Genomic DNA, 17,335 nt, shown 5'->3' with positions numbered 1-17,335 from the left:
CACTTAATCCTTCTAAATTCAGCAACTAAGTAAATGACTAATTACTCTAATTCTAGATAGAGTCTGCGAAATATCCGGCCACTTCATCTTCAATGGCTTTCTTTTCCGTTTCATCCATTACGGCATCATCTATGGCAGTGGAGGAGGGCAAAGTAGAGGCCTCCACATCTTTCATTGGGAGTTCTTTCACTACCAGTGCGGGAGCGTCATCAACTTCCATGTGAGATGTTTCCCTTTCAACTACTGTTGCTTTGTCCACTTTCATCCCCATTGCAATGGTGAGGTGTGTTTCTAGCTGCTCCTTCTTCTTCTTTTAGTATGCTTCCACAACATATTTTGGTGCTTTGTAGATTCGGGACCAATGGCCCCAAACACTGTACTTATAGCATGTCTGGTTCTGCTCATCATATGGCTTGAGTTCTTTCTTTGTCTTACCATTATCATCATCAGGCTTGACTTTGTTTGTCACCACTTTCTTTCCTCCCTTCCCCCACTTCTTATTGTGATTCTTGGAAGCTTTGAAAGAGCTGTGATTGACTTCTAGACTACTCTTGCGGATGGGATAAGAAGTTTTTATTTATGACTTCGTCATGAACTTCATAGAGTTGCAACACATCAATCAATTCAGAATACTTCTTATAATTCGATTGACGGTGATTGCGTGTGTATTCTACCGCATTCGGGTGGAAAGTGGAGAGAGTCTTCTCAATTTTCTCCTCTTCTATGATCTCTTTCCCATAGAGACACAGTAGTGTACAAATACGGTGCAGCGTGGAGTTGTACTCTCTAACATACTTGAAGTCATATAAACAGAAACAAACGCATTCTTACTCTGCGAGAGGCTTGATGGTGTACTTAAGGTGCTCAAAATGCTCCTGCAATGCGTCCCATAGTGCCTTAGCCCTGATCATTGCCATGTACTCATCCTTCAAAGTGGGAGAGAGATGGTGGCAGAGAAAATGAAGTGCATGGTCATTCTCATTCTTTGTGGGAACTATTGCACTACTTGTTCCTAGGCCAATTGCAGCGTGGAGTCTTTTCGCTCCCAGTACAATCCGGACATCCGATGCCCAAGTAAGATAGTTGTGGCCATCAGCACTTAGCTCAGTGAACTACTTGTTCGTGATGCCAGCCATCTATATATTTAATAGCGCAAGCATTACTACTAGTAAAGTTGCATCATATTGTTAAATTTGATTACTACAAATTTTTTGATATTTTCGATGCTATTATTTGAATTTTACTGAATTTAAACATATAATAGGCAATTTAAACAGTAAAAACAATAATTAACAGCATAGAAACAATAATAACGGAATCAAGTACTGCATAAATGCTAAAACAAATACAAAATTTGAATTTCAGGGGTATTTCTATGCAAAAACAAGGCATCTGGATAATTTTCAGAATTACCAGGGGTTTAAACATAAAATTTTAGGGTCTACACTTAATTAAGCAAAAAACCAAGGGTCTAAACATAAATTTTGGATTTTTTTTCTTTTCCTTTTCCTTTTTACCAGATTCCTTAGCTTATTGGGTCGGCCCGGCCCGTGGCGCCTCCATAAATTGGGTCAGCGTCGGCGTGCTGGTCGGTGCTCCTACGAGAGCAACGGGGCCGACGACGGGTGAAGAGGTGCGGCGCGCAGCGGCGCTCGTGCGGGAGCAACAGGGTCGATGCTGGGCGGTGTGGCACAGGCGCGGCGCGTGGCAGCACTCGTGCAGGAGCGGTGGCCTGCGGCGGGCGGGGCGGTACACGGCGGAGCTCATGCGGGAGTAGTGGCCTGCGGTGGGTGGCGGCGCTCGTGCGGGAGCGGTGGGGTCAAGCACGGCAAGGCAAGGGAGTCACCGGATCTGGGCGGCTCGGATGTCGAAGCACGGTGGTGCAAAACAAATCGGTGTCGGCATCAAGGCGGCACAGGGGAGGTGGCACTACTTTGGGCAGCGCCTTTCCCCCCTTTTTTCTCTTCTTCTTCTTTTCTATCTGTGGTGGTGGCCTTCAAGCCACAACAATTTTGTACAGGGATGGTTGCTGACTTGCTGTTTTGCCGATTTGCCAACGACGGCGAGGTGGTGGTGCTGCGAGCATAGTTGGGAGGTCGCCGGTTTTCATGTCGGTGATGCATCTCCCCCCCCCCCTCCAAATTCTTTCTTCTTTATGGATCTATGCAGAGACGGTGGTTGCCAGTACTGATCGGCGGTGAGGTTGTGGCTGCGGGCCCCACCAGTCGTGGTCACGCTGTCGTGCAGATTGATCTCGATACACTACTATTCATCATGCTAGTACTGTTCATGATTCGATTCTACACTACGACATGTTCATGCGATATTCTCTATTTGCTCGCTACTGTTCATACGTATTTGCTACTGTTCATGTGATACAGATCAATTGGAGCAAAGAAAACAGTAGCAACGAGTATACGTAACGAACAGATCGTACCTTTCAATCCTTGCGAGCGAGACGATACGATCCTTTCAATCCGGGCAGAGTCTTGTGCTGATAACGTGTTGAGAAACTGCTGCTACCGAGCGTAGTCCAATAATTTCACGAGAGAACGATTGTAAAATAGAGACACAATATAGGGAAAAGGCTGTCTATTCTTTATTTATCTATATTTATAATGAGAAGTGATGCCCCGTATATATAGTGAAAAAACCCTAAGAGATAGAATCAATCTCCAAAAGATAAAGACTTATTCCTAAAAGATCAAATCTTTAGAGATCGAGATGGACCCAAATTCTATCATAAACTTCCCGGTTTATTAACAAAAGGTAGTATACACTCGCACCTCCACCAACTAATCCGTCGTATCCTCCATTTTTACCGCCATCGCCAACTTTTGCGTATGAACCATCTAGTCTTATCCTGATGACTCCCTAGCCAACCTTATACGTAAAAAGGTCTAAGCCCTGCGTTGATAGAAAAGGCGCTCTTTTCATGAAAATAGAAATTCAATGCCTCCACACTTCCCCTTCCCCCTTTATGGTCGTTTCGACAAAAATCCAATTTTCATTTGGACAAAAGGATCAATTATTTAAGTTTGTAACGGATATGTTGAGAACTTTTAACGGCAATGTTAGAATTTTTCAACATAAATATTGGATTTTAAAGTATAAAATAAGATTTCAAGCTTTCACAAGGGTTTGGGCACATTAAGGTCGATTTTTGACTTAAAATTATATCTTCAACTCCAAAATCGCATGTAGTGTTTTTTTAAAAAACTTTAAATTCCAAACGATTTAGCTTGAAATATGGGCGGAGCTACAGGGTAGTTCGGGTAGGTCCAGGACTGCCCTGTAATTTTGGCCTTTTTCTGTTAGTAGTTCACTTTTTCTAGCAGCCTAACGCACGACAGCAAAAAAAAAAAAACCAGCTTGAGCTCGGCAGACCGTAGACAGGAGACCACTTGTTACGGACGAGTGACGGTAGCTCCATGCCTCCACGCACGACATCTTCCCATCGGTCCTGATCCGATCCCCATCTGCACCAACGGCCAGCAAGCATCCCTATCTCGCTGATCCTAGGCCGCCGCCGCCCATCAACCCGTGCATCCACACTCGATGAGGCAATGACCTGCCGAGCCGCCACGCCGACTCACTATTGGGATAAGCAACATGAAGTTTGCAATGAATTGCTGCATTCTTATTGGAACTTTGAATGGTGCGAATGTGGAAATCAGATAGGAGGTTGGAGAGGAAAACTTTTCCCTTATCGGTGCAAAGTGTTGGAATGTGGCCCATTTAAAGCCCATTCATGAGAATGCAAAGCAACAAGGTTTAGTCCCGTATTGCCAGGCAAGGGGATGTAGACCAACTTAAATACTTGAGTTCTCTCGCCTCTTTGAAATAGAGAAAAAGAGAAAGAGAGAGTATACTTTGCTATGTTCACACGCACGTGCGCGCGCGTATTCACGTATTTTTCACGTGAATTTCTGCGTGACTTGTGACTTGCGACGCGCGGCCGTGGCGTGGCATGGCAACACAAAATTGCAAGACCTTTTGCTGCTCTCCCTTTTTAATTGTGATCAATGTAATAATCAGTCATTTTAATCGCTATCAATGCCTTAATTCTGAGAGTTATTGGTCAGTTATGGAGGCAGCAATTTGTGGGCAATTTATGAGAGAAAACGGCTCCAAGAGGGTAGCCATTTCCCTATAAATCCTGGAGACGTCCAGGCTTTTGAGTACAGATCTCTCTGCTCCATATTTTCTTCTCCACCCATCCAGATCACTGTCTTGTGTGCTGTGCTGCCGGATCTCGCCGGCCCTTCTCCTTGCCGTGCACAAGGTTGGAGGTTGAGCGGTATCTCCGAGCCTCAGCCGTCGTGAAGCCCGCACGAGGGACGGCAATAAGGTTTCTGGGCAGCGCACCTGCACGACCGCTCTGCACTGCTTCATCTACGATCTGCACGGCAGCGACTCGACACATCGTCAACTTCATCCCTTCATCAACCCTACTGTGAGTTCTTGATGAAACTGATGGATTTTTGGTACTGTTGCTTGCTGCTAGGATTAGAAGTATGTTCATCTATTATATATTGTGAAATATGCCTTTGTATAGAATCTGGAATTAGATTTTTGCGCATATTACCAACATTCCAGAAACCTTATCGCGCTAATTCTTATTCAGCAATGGCTGGTGCTTCAGATGCAATGAAACCTGAGAGGTTTACTAGTGGCATGAACTTCCGTAGCTGGCAGACTAGAGTCAAGTTTGGGCTCATGTCGTTGGGACTGTGGTGGGTAATCCATCCACAGATGCCATTCACGGTTGATCAGAATACCAACTTTGGTAGTGCAAGAGACACTGCACTCGGTTGCATCTTGACCTTGTTATCACATCAGTTGTACGATGTGTATATGAATTACACAAACCCCACAGAGTTGTGGGATGCACTTGAGCGCAAATTTGCGGTCTCCGAATCTGGTCGCTTGCTTTATACCTGTGAGCAATTCTATGACTACAGCATGGATGCTGCGAAGTCGATAGTTGCACAGGCGCATGAGTTACAGCTTCTAGTTGGGGAGATCGCAAGTTTGGGTTGTGTCCTGCCTGATAGGTTTGTGGCAGCAGTTATTATTGCCAAACTTCGTGCATCATGGAGGGATTTTGCCACTAGCCTGAAACACAAGAGGGAAGAGATCTCCACCGAGGATCTTATTATAGCCCTTGATGTGGAGGAAAAGGCAAGAGCAAAGGACATGCCGATTACATCCGCAGCAGCGGAAAATGGTGCTAATGCAAACATCATAGAGAAAAAATTGTACAACAAGAACAAGGGCAAGATGCAGGATGGTGGAAAGCCAAAGAAAACCACTAACTTCAAAAAGAAGAACACTGAGAAGAAATTGAAGGACAAAGCATGTTTTGTGTGTGGCAAAGATGGACACTTTGTAAAGAACTGCCGCTACAGCAAAACTAGAGAAGATGGACAGCCAAACAAGAAGACTGTGAATGTTACTATTGGCAACAATGGCAATGAGGCCGGATCTTCTGGGTATGGTAATCTACCAGTTGTATTTTCAGTATTACAATCAACAGATTGGTGGGTTGATACTGGTGCCAATATACATGTGTGTTCTGATATTTCCTTATTTTCCTCTTACCAGGGAGCGCGGTCTTCCTCCATCCTGATGGGAAACAGATCTGCTGCTTCTGTTCTTGGTGTTGGTACGGTCGAACTGAAGCTCACTTCAGGGAAGATTGTCCATTTAAAGAACGTGTAGCATGCTCCAACAATAAACAGGAACCTTATTAGTGGTTCTTTGCTTTGTCGGGATGGTTATAAGTTAGTGTTCGAGTTCAATAAAGTTGTCATGTCTAAATTCGGGAACTTTGTTGATAAAGGCTATGAGAGCGGAGGCTTGTTCCGCCTAAGTACTATTGAGTCTAATTATAATTTGAATGTTGCATCCATGAATAATATGTGCGAGACCAGCTCTTGGCACTCTCATTTTTGTCATATTGGTTTTGACACCATTGCTTGAATGTCCAGATTAGAGTTAATTCCGAAATTTGATTTTGTCAAAGGATCAAAGTGTCAATCATGTGTTCAAGCTAAACAACCTCAAAAACCTTTTAAAGGATTAGAGGAAAAGAGGAATTTGGCACCTCTAGATCTTATTCATTCTAATTTGTGTGAGATGAATGGATTGTTTACTAAAGGAGGCAAGATATATTTCATGACCTTAATTGATGATGCAACACGCTATTGCTATATTTATTTACTAAAAACAAAAGACGAAGCTCTAAACTACTTTAAAATTTATAAGGCTGAGGTTGAGAACCAACTTGAGAGGAAAATTAAGCGATTACGTGATGATCGTGGAGGAGAGTATATCTCAAATGAATTCTCTCAATTTTGTACTGATCATGGAATTATCCATGAAGTTACACCACCATATTCACCCCAGTCGAATGGGATAGCTGAGAGGAAAAACCAGACACTTACAGACTTGGTGAATGCCATGTTAGAGAGTGCCGGTATGCCTTACGAATGGTGGGGGGGAAGCTATTTTGATAGCCACTTTCGTCATAAACAGAGTTGTGACAAAGAATAGAGATGTCACTCCGTATGAGGGATGGAAAGGGAGAAAACCCAATGTCAATTTTCTGCGTTCTTGGGGGTGTTTGGCAAAAGTCAATATACCTACGCCGAAAAAGAGAAAGCTGGGACCCAAAACAGTTGATTGCGTGTTTTTGGGTTATGCTCAAAATAGCATGGCCTATAGATTTTTAGTAGTGAGATCTGATACTCCAAAAATTTGTGCTAATACAATCATGGAGTCTAGAGATGCTTCATTCTTTGAGAATATTTATCCCATGAGAGCAGCATGCAGTTCTAACTATCATGAGTATAATGAAACTCATGTAGATACTCCTGAAACCTTTATACCACCTGAATCAAATAATGAGATATCTGACAAGGATGACAATATAGTTGATGAGGCTCCTAGGAGGAGCAAAAGACCAAGGATTGCAAAATCCTTTGGTGATAATTTTATTGTATATCTTGTTGATGATGTGCCAAAAACTCTTTCGGAGGCTTTTGCATCTCCTGATGCAGAGTATTGGAAAGAGGCGGTCCATAGCGAGATGGACTCTATCATGTCTAATGGGACTTGGGAGATTACTGATATTCCAAGCGGGTGTAAACCAGTTGGGTGTAAGTGGATCTTTAAAAAGAAATTAAGGCTCGATGGTACTGTTGAAAAGTACAAGGCTAGGCTTGTGGCTAAGGGTTATACTCAAAAAGAGGGAGAGGATTTCTTTGATACTTATTCTCCTGTCGCAAGAATTACTACCATCAGAGTGCTTCTTGCTTTAGCAGCTTCCTATGGTTTTCATGTTCATCAAATTGATGTAAAAATAGCTTTCCTTTATGGAGAGTTGGAGGAAGAAATTTATATGAAGCAACCAGATGGTTTTCAGATTTCTGGCCAGGAAAATAAGGTGTGCAAATTGTTAAAATCCCTGTATGGTCTTAAACAAGCACCTAAATAATGGCACGAAAAATTTGATAACACATTAACATATGCTGGATTCAGTGTCAATGAAGCAGACAAGTGTGTACACTATCGCTTTGGTGGGGGTCTAGTTGTAATTTTGTGCTTGTATGTTGATGACATACTAATTTTTGGAACAAATATTGCCGTGATTGATGAAATCAAATCCTTCTTGTCTCGTTGTTTTGAGATGAAAGATTTGGGCCCGGCAAATGTTATTTTGAATATTAAATTGATCAAGAGTGAAGATGTGATCACTTTAAATCAATCCCACTATGTGGAGAAGATTCTTAGCCGATTTGGCTTTGAAGACTGTAAAGTTTCTCCGACTCCATATGATGCGAGTGTGAAACTTCGAAAGAATGAAGGACAAGGAATAGATCAATTGAGATATTCACAAATAATTGGGTCCCTTATGTATTTGGCTGGTGCAACGAGACTTGACATTTCCTTTGCCGTGAGCAAATTAAGTCAGTTCTCATCAAATCCAGAAGATGATCATTGGAAGGCACTTGAGCGAGTGTTGCGCTATTTGAGAGGCACAACAGCATTTGGGATTCACTACACAGGATAGCCATATGTGTTAGAAGGATATAGTGATTCCAATTGGATCTCAGATGCAGATGAGATCAAAGCCACCAGTGGCTATGTATTCACACTTGGAGGTGGTGCAGTTTCATGGAGGTCTTGTAAGCAGACCATTTTGACGAGGTCAACCATGGAAGTAGAACTTGTTGCACTAGAGACAGCCACTGTTGAAGCTGAATGTCTAAGAGAGCTTCTATTGGACTTACCATTGGTTGAGAAACCAATACCACCAATCCTTATGTACTGCGATAATCAAAATGTGCTAGCCAAGGTTATGAGTACTAAGGATAACACTAAGTCCTCCAAACATGTGAAGCGTAGACTTAAATCTGTCAGGAAAATGAGAAACTCCAGAGTAATAGCTGTGAGCTACGTGCGTACTGAGAAAAATCTGGCAGACCCTTTTACAAAGGGATTACCACGAAATGTGATTTCAGTGATGTCCAAGGACATGGGAATGAGGCCCATTTAAGTTAGTGCATCACAATGGTAACCTATCCTTTTGAGTGGAGATCCCGTGAATTAGGTAATAGGAAAAACAAATTGATAATGTAACCAAAGAGTATATTACACATGTTCAAAATAAAAGTACTCTTGACTGCATGGAAGGTTGGCGTAAAGCCTTAATATTTTTTGTTGCAGAAGATATTAGCCTGCAAGATATCTTGAAGGAAAACACCTACTTGAGCCTAACTGTTTGGTCGCAGTTCATGAGAACAGGGCATTCTCTTAGAAAGCTCATGAGAAGATATGGGAGCAGACCATAAACGCTCTATTTAAGCGAGGTTGTTTTAGCAGCCTAGTATCAATTGCAATTTCAAGTGAAATCTGCCCACACAAAACTGTGAATTCAAGGCATAGTCCATTCATCAGTTGTGGAAAGGTGAATCTTGATATTCTAGGTGTAAGTTCAACCCGTACGGGACTTATACTAAAAGACTGGTATATTAACAACACTATAATACAGTGATCTTTTTCCTTCTTTTTCTCGCTTTGGCATTGGTGGGGGATTGTTGGAATGTGGCCCATTTAAAGCCCATTCATGAGAATGCAAAGCAAGAAGGTTTAGTCCCGTATTGCCAGGCAAGGGGATGTAGATCAACTTAAATACTTGAGTTCTCTCGCCTCTTTGAAATAGAGAAAATGAGAAAGAGAGAGTATACTTTGCTATATTCACACGCACGCTCGCGCGCGTATTCGCGTATTTTTCGCGTGAATTTCTGCGTGACTTGTGACTTGCGACGCGCGGACGTGGTGTGGCGTGGCAGCACAAAATTGCAAGCCCTTTTGTTGCTCTCCTTTTTTAATTGTGATCAATGTCATAATCAGTCATTTTAATCACGATCAATGCCTTAATTCTGAGAGTTATTGGTCAGTTATGGAGGCAGCAATTTGTGGGTAATTTATGAGAGAAAACGCCTCCAAGAGGGCAGTCATTTCCCTATAAATCCTGGAGACGTTCAGGCTTTTGAGTATAGATCTCTCTGCTCCACATTTTCTTCTCCACCCATCCAAATCACTGTCTTGTGTGCTGTGCTGCCGGATCTCGTCGGCCCTTCTCCTTGCCGTGCACAAGGTTGGAAGGTGAGCGGTATCTCCAAGCCTCTGCCGTCGTGAAGCCCGCACGAGGGACGGCAATAAGGTTTCTGGGCAGCGCACCTGCGCGACCGCTCTGCACTGCTTCATCTACGATCTGCACGGCAGCGAATCGACACATCGTCAACTTCATCCCTTCATCAACCCGACTGTGAGTTCTTGATGAAACTGATGGATTTTTGGTACTGTTGCTTGCTGCTAGGGTTAGAAGTATATTTATCTGTTATAGATTGTGAAATATGCCTTTGTATAGAATCTGAAATTAGATTTTTGCGCATATTACCAACACAAAGTCACATGAAATTGCTGGTTTGCGAAAAGAGAGAGCTCAAGGAAAGGTATTGTCTTTGTTCTTATATTGATGCCTTCTTGCAAGCTAGTAAGATCTCTTCTCCCTCTAACTATGTGCAGTCCACATAGTGCAGCTCAAGCAAATTCATAATCTCACCATTTTCCTTTCCACTTGTAGTTTGTAACCCAATATTTGAAGAGGTTAAGGAATTTGTCCGCAATGGTGTCTTTGGGACTTATGGTGAATTGATGGATTCTTTGGAAGGAAATGAAGGTTATGGACGTGCAGATTATTTTCTTGTTGGTAAGGATTTCCCAAGTTACATTGAATGCCAGGAACAGGTTGATGAAGCGTACCGAGATCAGAAAGTAAGTTCTTTAACCGGCGCTGTTTTTTTTCTTGGTTCCCTGCACATGCTGATTATGCAAACTTTTGTTATTATGGTGGTTTATACGTAGTGTTTCATTATAGCATGGCCTAACTAAATCGTAGCAACACCTTTTCAATTTAGAAATTGTCATATATGGATATGTTGGAATTGCAATGTGTGCTTTCGAAGAACACTGCTGCAAGTTATGTTCTATTGCTAAACACGTTTTTAGAGCCATTAATTGCTTCGGAGATGTGTTTGTATACATTCCAGAAATAGCTTTATTTTATATTTGGACCATTTATATTGTACTTTTCACAAATTCCAAACTTATTTATTGAATTTACAACGTTGAGAACTTCAATATATTTATATTGTAATTTTAACACATTTTATAATTATCTATTTGATTTGAATATTTTTAGCAAGCACATTCAACGATCAAATCTTGGCTTTCCCACTGGCTTGAAATCCACCTTTCTCCTTTCGATAATGAGAATGAGGAAGAGGTGGTGCCCCTTACCAAAAGCGATAGAGGCATCATGCATAGTGTTTAGATATATAACTAGGGTTTGACAGGGGAAGGGACGAGATACATCGGCATGGGGTCATTCCCAATTTCTAACCATGAACCGTAGAAATAAACATAAAAGTCACTTAGATACTTGGCATTTCTTTTCTTTTGCGGGAAGATACTTGACATTTCACCATACTATAGTGCAATAAGGAAATCTGTCTGGTAAACAGAGAACCTATATCTTTTTTTTCTGCGGGGAAGAGAGCCAATATCTTTTGCCACAACTATTTTCGTTTCTAAAAGGAAATGGATCGGAAAAGATGAACAGAACCGTCCCTTTCAACAGTGAGCTGCAACTGCACGGTGGTGGAGTGGAGCCGTAGCGCATAGGTGTGCCCAACTCGCTACACTGGATCTATCCGTTTCCAGCAAGTGGTGCATTTGGCCCCTCCCGCGCCGCGGTCCATCCCAGAGAGGCCACTGCTGCTCATGCATGCGTAAGCAGCTAGCTGCCTCTGCCTCCGCACCGCGAAGCGAGCAGGCCCCGGCACGGTGAACAGTGACGACGGTCGGTCGCGCGCGCGGGGCAGGCAGGCACGGGCGCGGATGGCTCGGCAAGACGGCACAACAACGCCCGCGCCCACCGCCAGGCCGCCCAGCTCGCGAATATAATGTAGCGCTGCCGCTACGCGACGCCGGCCGATGGGATGAAGCTGATGCTGATGCTGCTGCTCCGTGCATTGGCAGTCAGACAGTGGGTCACATGCTGAGCTTAAGCATCGATAAGCGTCTCTGTGTTCCTCGCTGAGCAGCAGCAGGGCGCTTTTGGGATCAAATGATGAGCAGTCAAATCGCAGTTTTTTGGCCACCTAGCTGCTGTCCATGCATGCGTCGGTCGGATGCAGCCAAGCGTACAGGGAGCGGGTGGGGCTCGCGTGGCCGATTCACAGTCGTGAGGACCAGCTCGATATGTGCCTCTACATGAGAACGTTTGTTCTGTTTTCGAGCAAGCCATGACAATACCCATCCTTTTTTAACGTGAGGATCAGGATGATGAAACAACCGTTCATCTTAGACGTGGTTGAAGCAAGGGGATGCGTATTTATATGGAGTAGTAGGAGTGGAGTGGGCAAATGATTACCAATTCAATACCAGTCACGCCTTGCCGTGATTTTTGGAATATCTCTGGCTTCTCTGCCATACCAGATGATGAGGCCAAGTTGTGCCTTTGGGTCTAGTAAAAAGTAGTTTTGGTCGCCAAAAACCTCAAGGAAAGCAAGCGTTCAACTGTGCAGAGAATATGCAGCTTTTTACTGTGAAGATGGTACTGTCGAGTTCTTTTTATCCCGTTTGAATTTCTTAGAACAAAGTCTCGCGTGTTTGAGGGTAAAAATATTCAGTCAAAAAGCTATGGAAGCAACTGGCCTTTACATGGACACAGCTCGAGGATTTACCTTGACCGTGGAGTTGTCTAACTACTTTTAACCAGTATTACGATGTTGGCCAATTATGGGATCGATATAACATCAACGGGAATAGTTGGCTGTACAAAAAGGAACGTAAAACGAAAGAGAGTATAGAATTTCTAGGAACATTTACAAATAGCATAGATCGGTTAAAAAGGAAAATTGAAATAGAACATCTTTCCTTTAGTTCCCTTACTCTTTCCGCTATTCAGCCTCATTCAACAGCATGTAGCAATAATTTCAAACATAGTACATCAGTCCAAACAATGTTGCTGACCATTTTCTGAACTGAAGTGGAAAGCTAATAACTTCAAGTATGTAATTTGAGGTAACATCCACATATGTACGTTCAAAAGTTAAAATTGCATATAGCAAAATGTATCGCAACAAATAGAATCAAAGTGAACCAAAAAAAGGCACCTGGATGAAAATTTCAGATGGACTACCACGTTATGCCATCAGAAGACAACACGGGAGCCTCCCTGATGTTATCCATAGCAGAGCAAGAACCAAAGAATGAGAGATCGGTTGTACCAAGAACGTCATTGTTCGGTTTGCCTTGGACTAGCATGAGGCTCTGGTGACCTTCCAAATCAGTGTAAGCACTTTCATTTGACATGAAACCAAGCACGGCTCCCAAATTAGCATTAGATTGGAGCTGATGCACTGATGACCACAATTCTGAAGAATCATGCAAACTATTCCAATCTTGCTTACAAGGATGCTCTGAATATGAAGACAATGAATTCAGACCACAGTCATTTGCATCCAGGCACAAAGTGCTGCTGATGTCCTTCAGGGGACAGCTAGTGATATATCGGAGATGATGATTATCCCAAATTCCAGACTTGTCGTTTGAAAAACATGAATGTGCCAATTTCATAGGTAACTGATCCAACACCTGCAGAAGCCCATCACAATTATCAGACAGTTCTACCTCTCTGGAATATTTCTCCTCCAGTCCAAACAAACAAGATACACCAACAGCAGAATCATGCAGGCGCTTTGGGCCCAGCTCATATGGATGCTCTGGAGTTGAACACATGGCACTCAGGCAACTTGTGTTTGCATTCAACACCATGTTGTTGCTTTCACTTACATGGAAGTTGGAGATATATCTGAAATCGTTATGATCCAGAATTTCCATTCCACCGTCCAAAAAGCTTGAAGCAGTTGATTTCGCAAGTAACTGATCAAACCTAGTTGAAAACCCGGCGTCAGAATTATCACACAATCCTGCCTCTTCTGGGTCTTCCCTCTCCAGTCCAACTGAACTAGAAATACATTGTTCTATGGAGCTGCCGAGATCAGGTTGCAAGGAAGTATTTGAAATTGCATATGGTACTGCGTGATGCTGCTCCTCAATCTGACAGGGCAAGGACAATCTATCTCGAAATGACCCAGCGAGTGTTACCGACAACATAGGGCCCCATCCATGCTGATCATATGAAGCAGTTTGAACGTTCAAGCTCAACTCATTAGCTGAAGCTGATCTTCCATGGATGTATGGTTTGACATCCTCTAGTAACAAGTTTGAAACCTGGTTGTGAATACTGCCTCTCTTCTGATCAGAACTTGAAATATCCTTAATACACACCCATGGCAGTGCCATGAATTCACGTGCTTCCTTACCCTCACCAGGTAAGTCATTTTTCCAATCAATAGAACTTGGAAGGCCCCGATTGTATCCCCACGGTAAAGCCATGAATTCACATGCTTCATCACTTGCATAAGAAGATGACTTTCCACCCATTCTTCTCAGTCTAGTCAATGAATTGAAGTCCCTTCGCTCGTAATCTAACAAGTTATCAAAATGGCCTTTGGGAATAGCAGGAGCTTGTCTGCAGTCAATTTTCCTGTGTCTCATAGACCCTCCATGGTGCTGCATTACATTAATAAATTTCAATGGTGTAAGTGCTAAATAATAAACAGAACTAATGCTTAGTAGGTGGCAGTACATTGTTGCCCCCAAGTGTGGAATTACAAAGTGCAAAGCATACCTTTCTTATAATGTTGTTGGCACCTAGCCTTTGCAGGATGTCACCTACAAATTCTGACCTGAGAAATTTACAATGATTAGGTACCAGTATATGAAAATATAAGCCAATGGAATTATTCAATATATAATTACAACCTTCTTTGCAACAACTCAGCACTTCCCATTGACACTGTTTTTGCAGCTAGCTTTAATAATTTGTTTCTCTTTTCTGAAAAAATCCGTCCACTGACGGGCTCTCTTCCTATGAACACAAGTATAGGTGTCATGCACTTAGCATCCCAGCTTAGTGTAGCAAATGCCAATTCATAAAGAAATAATAATGCAAATACATGTTTTGAGATGCACGACAAATGTGAATAGTCAAAAGCAAGAACTAATTTAAGAAAGCTATTTGCAACTTAAGTATTACTACTGAATTCATACATGAAGAATCATCATGTCAGAAAGATGAGCGATCTAATCCGTATTTGTGCTTGTACCAGCTCATGATTGCAAGTAGCATATGAGCATTTTTAGAAATCCATTTTTGTTCATATGTGTCAAAAGATGCAAGGAGAAAACACGTTTAAGGAACAGCCCATGATTGTGGGCATAATTTAATTTTATTCTCATTTAGTGAGATATCTTTATTTTTTTCTTTTCTCCTAACCTTGCTAAATAAAGACTAAAGAATCAGAAGTATCTTTTTTTTCTCTCTCCTAGGTTTTTCATGTGTGGTGATATGGCTGGAAAATTTCTAGCAATGTAGACATTGGATATGCTAAAACTTCAACAGCAATAATTAAAGCTATATATTTATGTTCGAAGGTTAGCATGTGCTCACCAATATTTCTTGAAGTCCCTGTAACTTCAAATGGTGTCTGAGCTATAGGTGTGAGAACATGAATACTCGGCAAGCAATCATTTGGGTTGAACTGAGGTGTATCCTTATCGTCATATTCTGCGTAGATGAGAATCCACAGTTATAGGAGTCTAGAGATGCATCATGATCAGAGAGGGTCAGATAAAGGATATCAGACCAGAATGGGAGGATCGCACGTTCACTTGTTGGCCAGGGATTTCCTCATTCTTAGAAGGTGTAGCAGGGGGGTCATCACAACACACAGTATTTCGGTGAACATTATGTGATTCTACAAGACAGCAATAACACAGGAAGTTCATTCTAATTATCCACTGTGGGTCATTCTGATGTTTAAAGTAAGAGGCACGAACAGAATAGGACAGCAAGGAAAGAGTATACAAACCCAATCCCATACCTTGTTTTTGTTTGGAGATCTTTGGCTCAATGCTTTGATGAGAATTTTTGTATGAACGGGAGCTATGGCCTGACTGTTCGCACAATTTCTTAAAGAACTTGTATTCGGCAGTTTTCGCATCACAAACTGGACAGGAAATTACGGTTTAGCATATAAAAGAAAATATTATTTACGACTGAAAATGTTGGATAAATAGATCAGTTGATCTTATATAAGAACAATGTGGAATTGAAGATATTACAGTGGTACAAAGCCCATAATATACCATCAGAGACAAATTAATATCCCCGAATGTACCGAAATACCAAGAATCCAAGATGCAGAAACAGATGGTGTGTAACACGAAGTTAATGTACCATGAAAAATCGAAGGAGACAGATATCTATATTCAGTATGGTAGAAAACGTATGAATTACACTGAGACTAGGGGCTACCTTGAGGTTTGCTTTTCGCAGCTTCATGTACGTTAGCAACCCGTCTCCCACCTATGTGATGACTACCAACTTCATCCGAAAATCGAACCTTTTTCCTTTGCCTTCCATCTGTCGTTAGGTACTAATTGCATCAAACCAGAAACCCAGAACGATTCCAAAAGAGAGATGTCTCAATGAACAAAGGCCACAATAATCAACTGATGGTACTTGAGGGCAAATTAGCAGGATATTAGCCAGATATCAACTTGCGAAGTCCTAGAAAATCCTAAGTAAATAATTATAAAGAGAGCATTACATATCACATTCAATAAATGGAAAATACAACCATGTAGGTAGGGATCAGAAACAGACGACCGTAAACAACACCGGAAACTACTACATATCAAAAGAGGCAAACGATTCTATGATTCCATCTATCCACAAAACCCTCCATGATCACGTTTTTTCCCTCTTGAACGAACCGCGGGATCTCCGATCTCGCATTCCAATTCAATTGCAATCGAACTGCGTATTTACCAATCCAACCCAAACCCACAAAACGTCAAAACCCTAACTCAACCGCAAGCTCAAACCTTAGGCTCCGATCCAAGAACCCCCCAACTCCCAGAAATCAGCATACATACGTCGAATGAAAACTAGGGAGACTCCTGAACCCGAAACAAGAAGCTCAAAGCGGTGGGGTTGGGCGAGACCTGGGGAGGACTCTGGGAATGTCCTCGGCGCCGGCGGGGGATGAAAGGTCGGGCCTCGCGGGGGCCGCGGGGGCTTCAGCGGAGCGGAACAGGGCCGGCTGCTAGGGTTTGGGCGCCGGAGCCGGTCCATCGCCGCCGCCGCCGACGCTTGGGTCGGTGCGCGCCAAAACTCGAGGGCAAGAAAGGAAGAGCCGTTTTGCGGTTTGCCCCTTCGCCTCTTGCGCTTGTTACAGATGCGTGCACAAGTCTCTACACTGTGGCGGCTTGGCAGCCGGTAATTGCTGCGCCGTAACAGTGACGGTTACACCACTGTAACGGTATGGTAAATTAGTAATCGGTAATGAGAAAACCAAGTCGTGTATCTTCTTCTCTCTAAAAAAATAAACCAAGTCATGCATCACTTGACAGAATTCACCATATCCACGAATTTTCACTGACAGACAGAGTCAAAGAGAGTCAAATAATAAGCATAAAAAAAGAGAGTAAATAAACAAGCTCGGAAGTAAAACTAAGCATTGTATGATTTATCGCCAGCACATGTAACTAGGGATTAAAATTTTACCAAATTTTTTTTCTCGAATACACAGGAGAGTTGTGTATCTTTGCATTAAGTAGAGAAGAA

At 42.5% G+C, this 17,335-nt stretch overlaps 1 protein-coding gene across 1 annotated transcript; it reads right to left on the bottom strand.

Moving 5' to 3' along the window:
* Positions 1–12,535: 12,535 nt before the first annotated feature.
* LOC133921762 (uncharacterized) lies at positions 12,536–16,910 on the bottom strand. The gene is made up of 8 exons (XM_062366769.1): positions 16,714–16,910; positions 16,022–16,129; positions 15,588–15,713; positions 15,351–15,461; positions 15,155–15,271; positions 14,467–14,572; positions 14,333–14,390; positions 12,536–14,214 (listed from the first exon to the last, which is right to left on the bottom strand). Exons 1-8 carry the CDS (start codon positions 16,841–16,843, stop codon positions 12,775–12,777), a joined length of 2,196 nt encoding a protein of 731 aa, XP_062222753.1. The 5' UTR covers positions 16,844–16,910; the 3' UTR covers positions 12,536–12,774.
* Positions 16,911–17,335: the final 425 nt, after the last annotated feature.

The sequence above is a fragment of the Phragmites australis genome, chromosome 6 (assembly GCF_958298935.1).
Source record: "Phragmites australis chromosome 6, lpPhrAust1.1, whole genome shotgun sequence".
Taxonomy (NCBI): Eukaryota; Viridiplantae; Streptophyta; class Magnoliopsida; order Poales; family Poaceae; genus Phragmites; species Phragmites australis.
The sequence above is the reverse complement of the archived record's forward strand: the minus strand, read 5'-3'. Positions and strand labels throughout refer to the sequence as shown.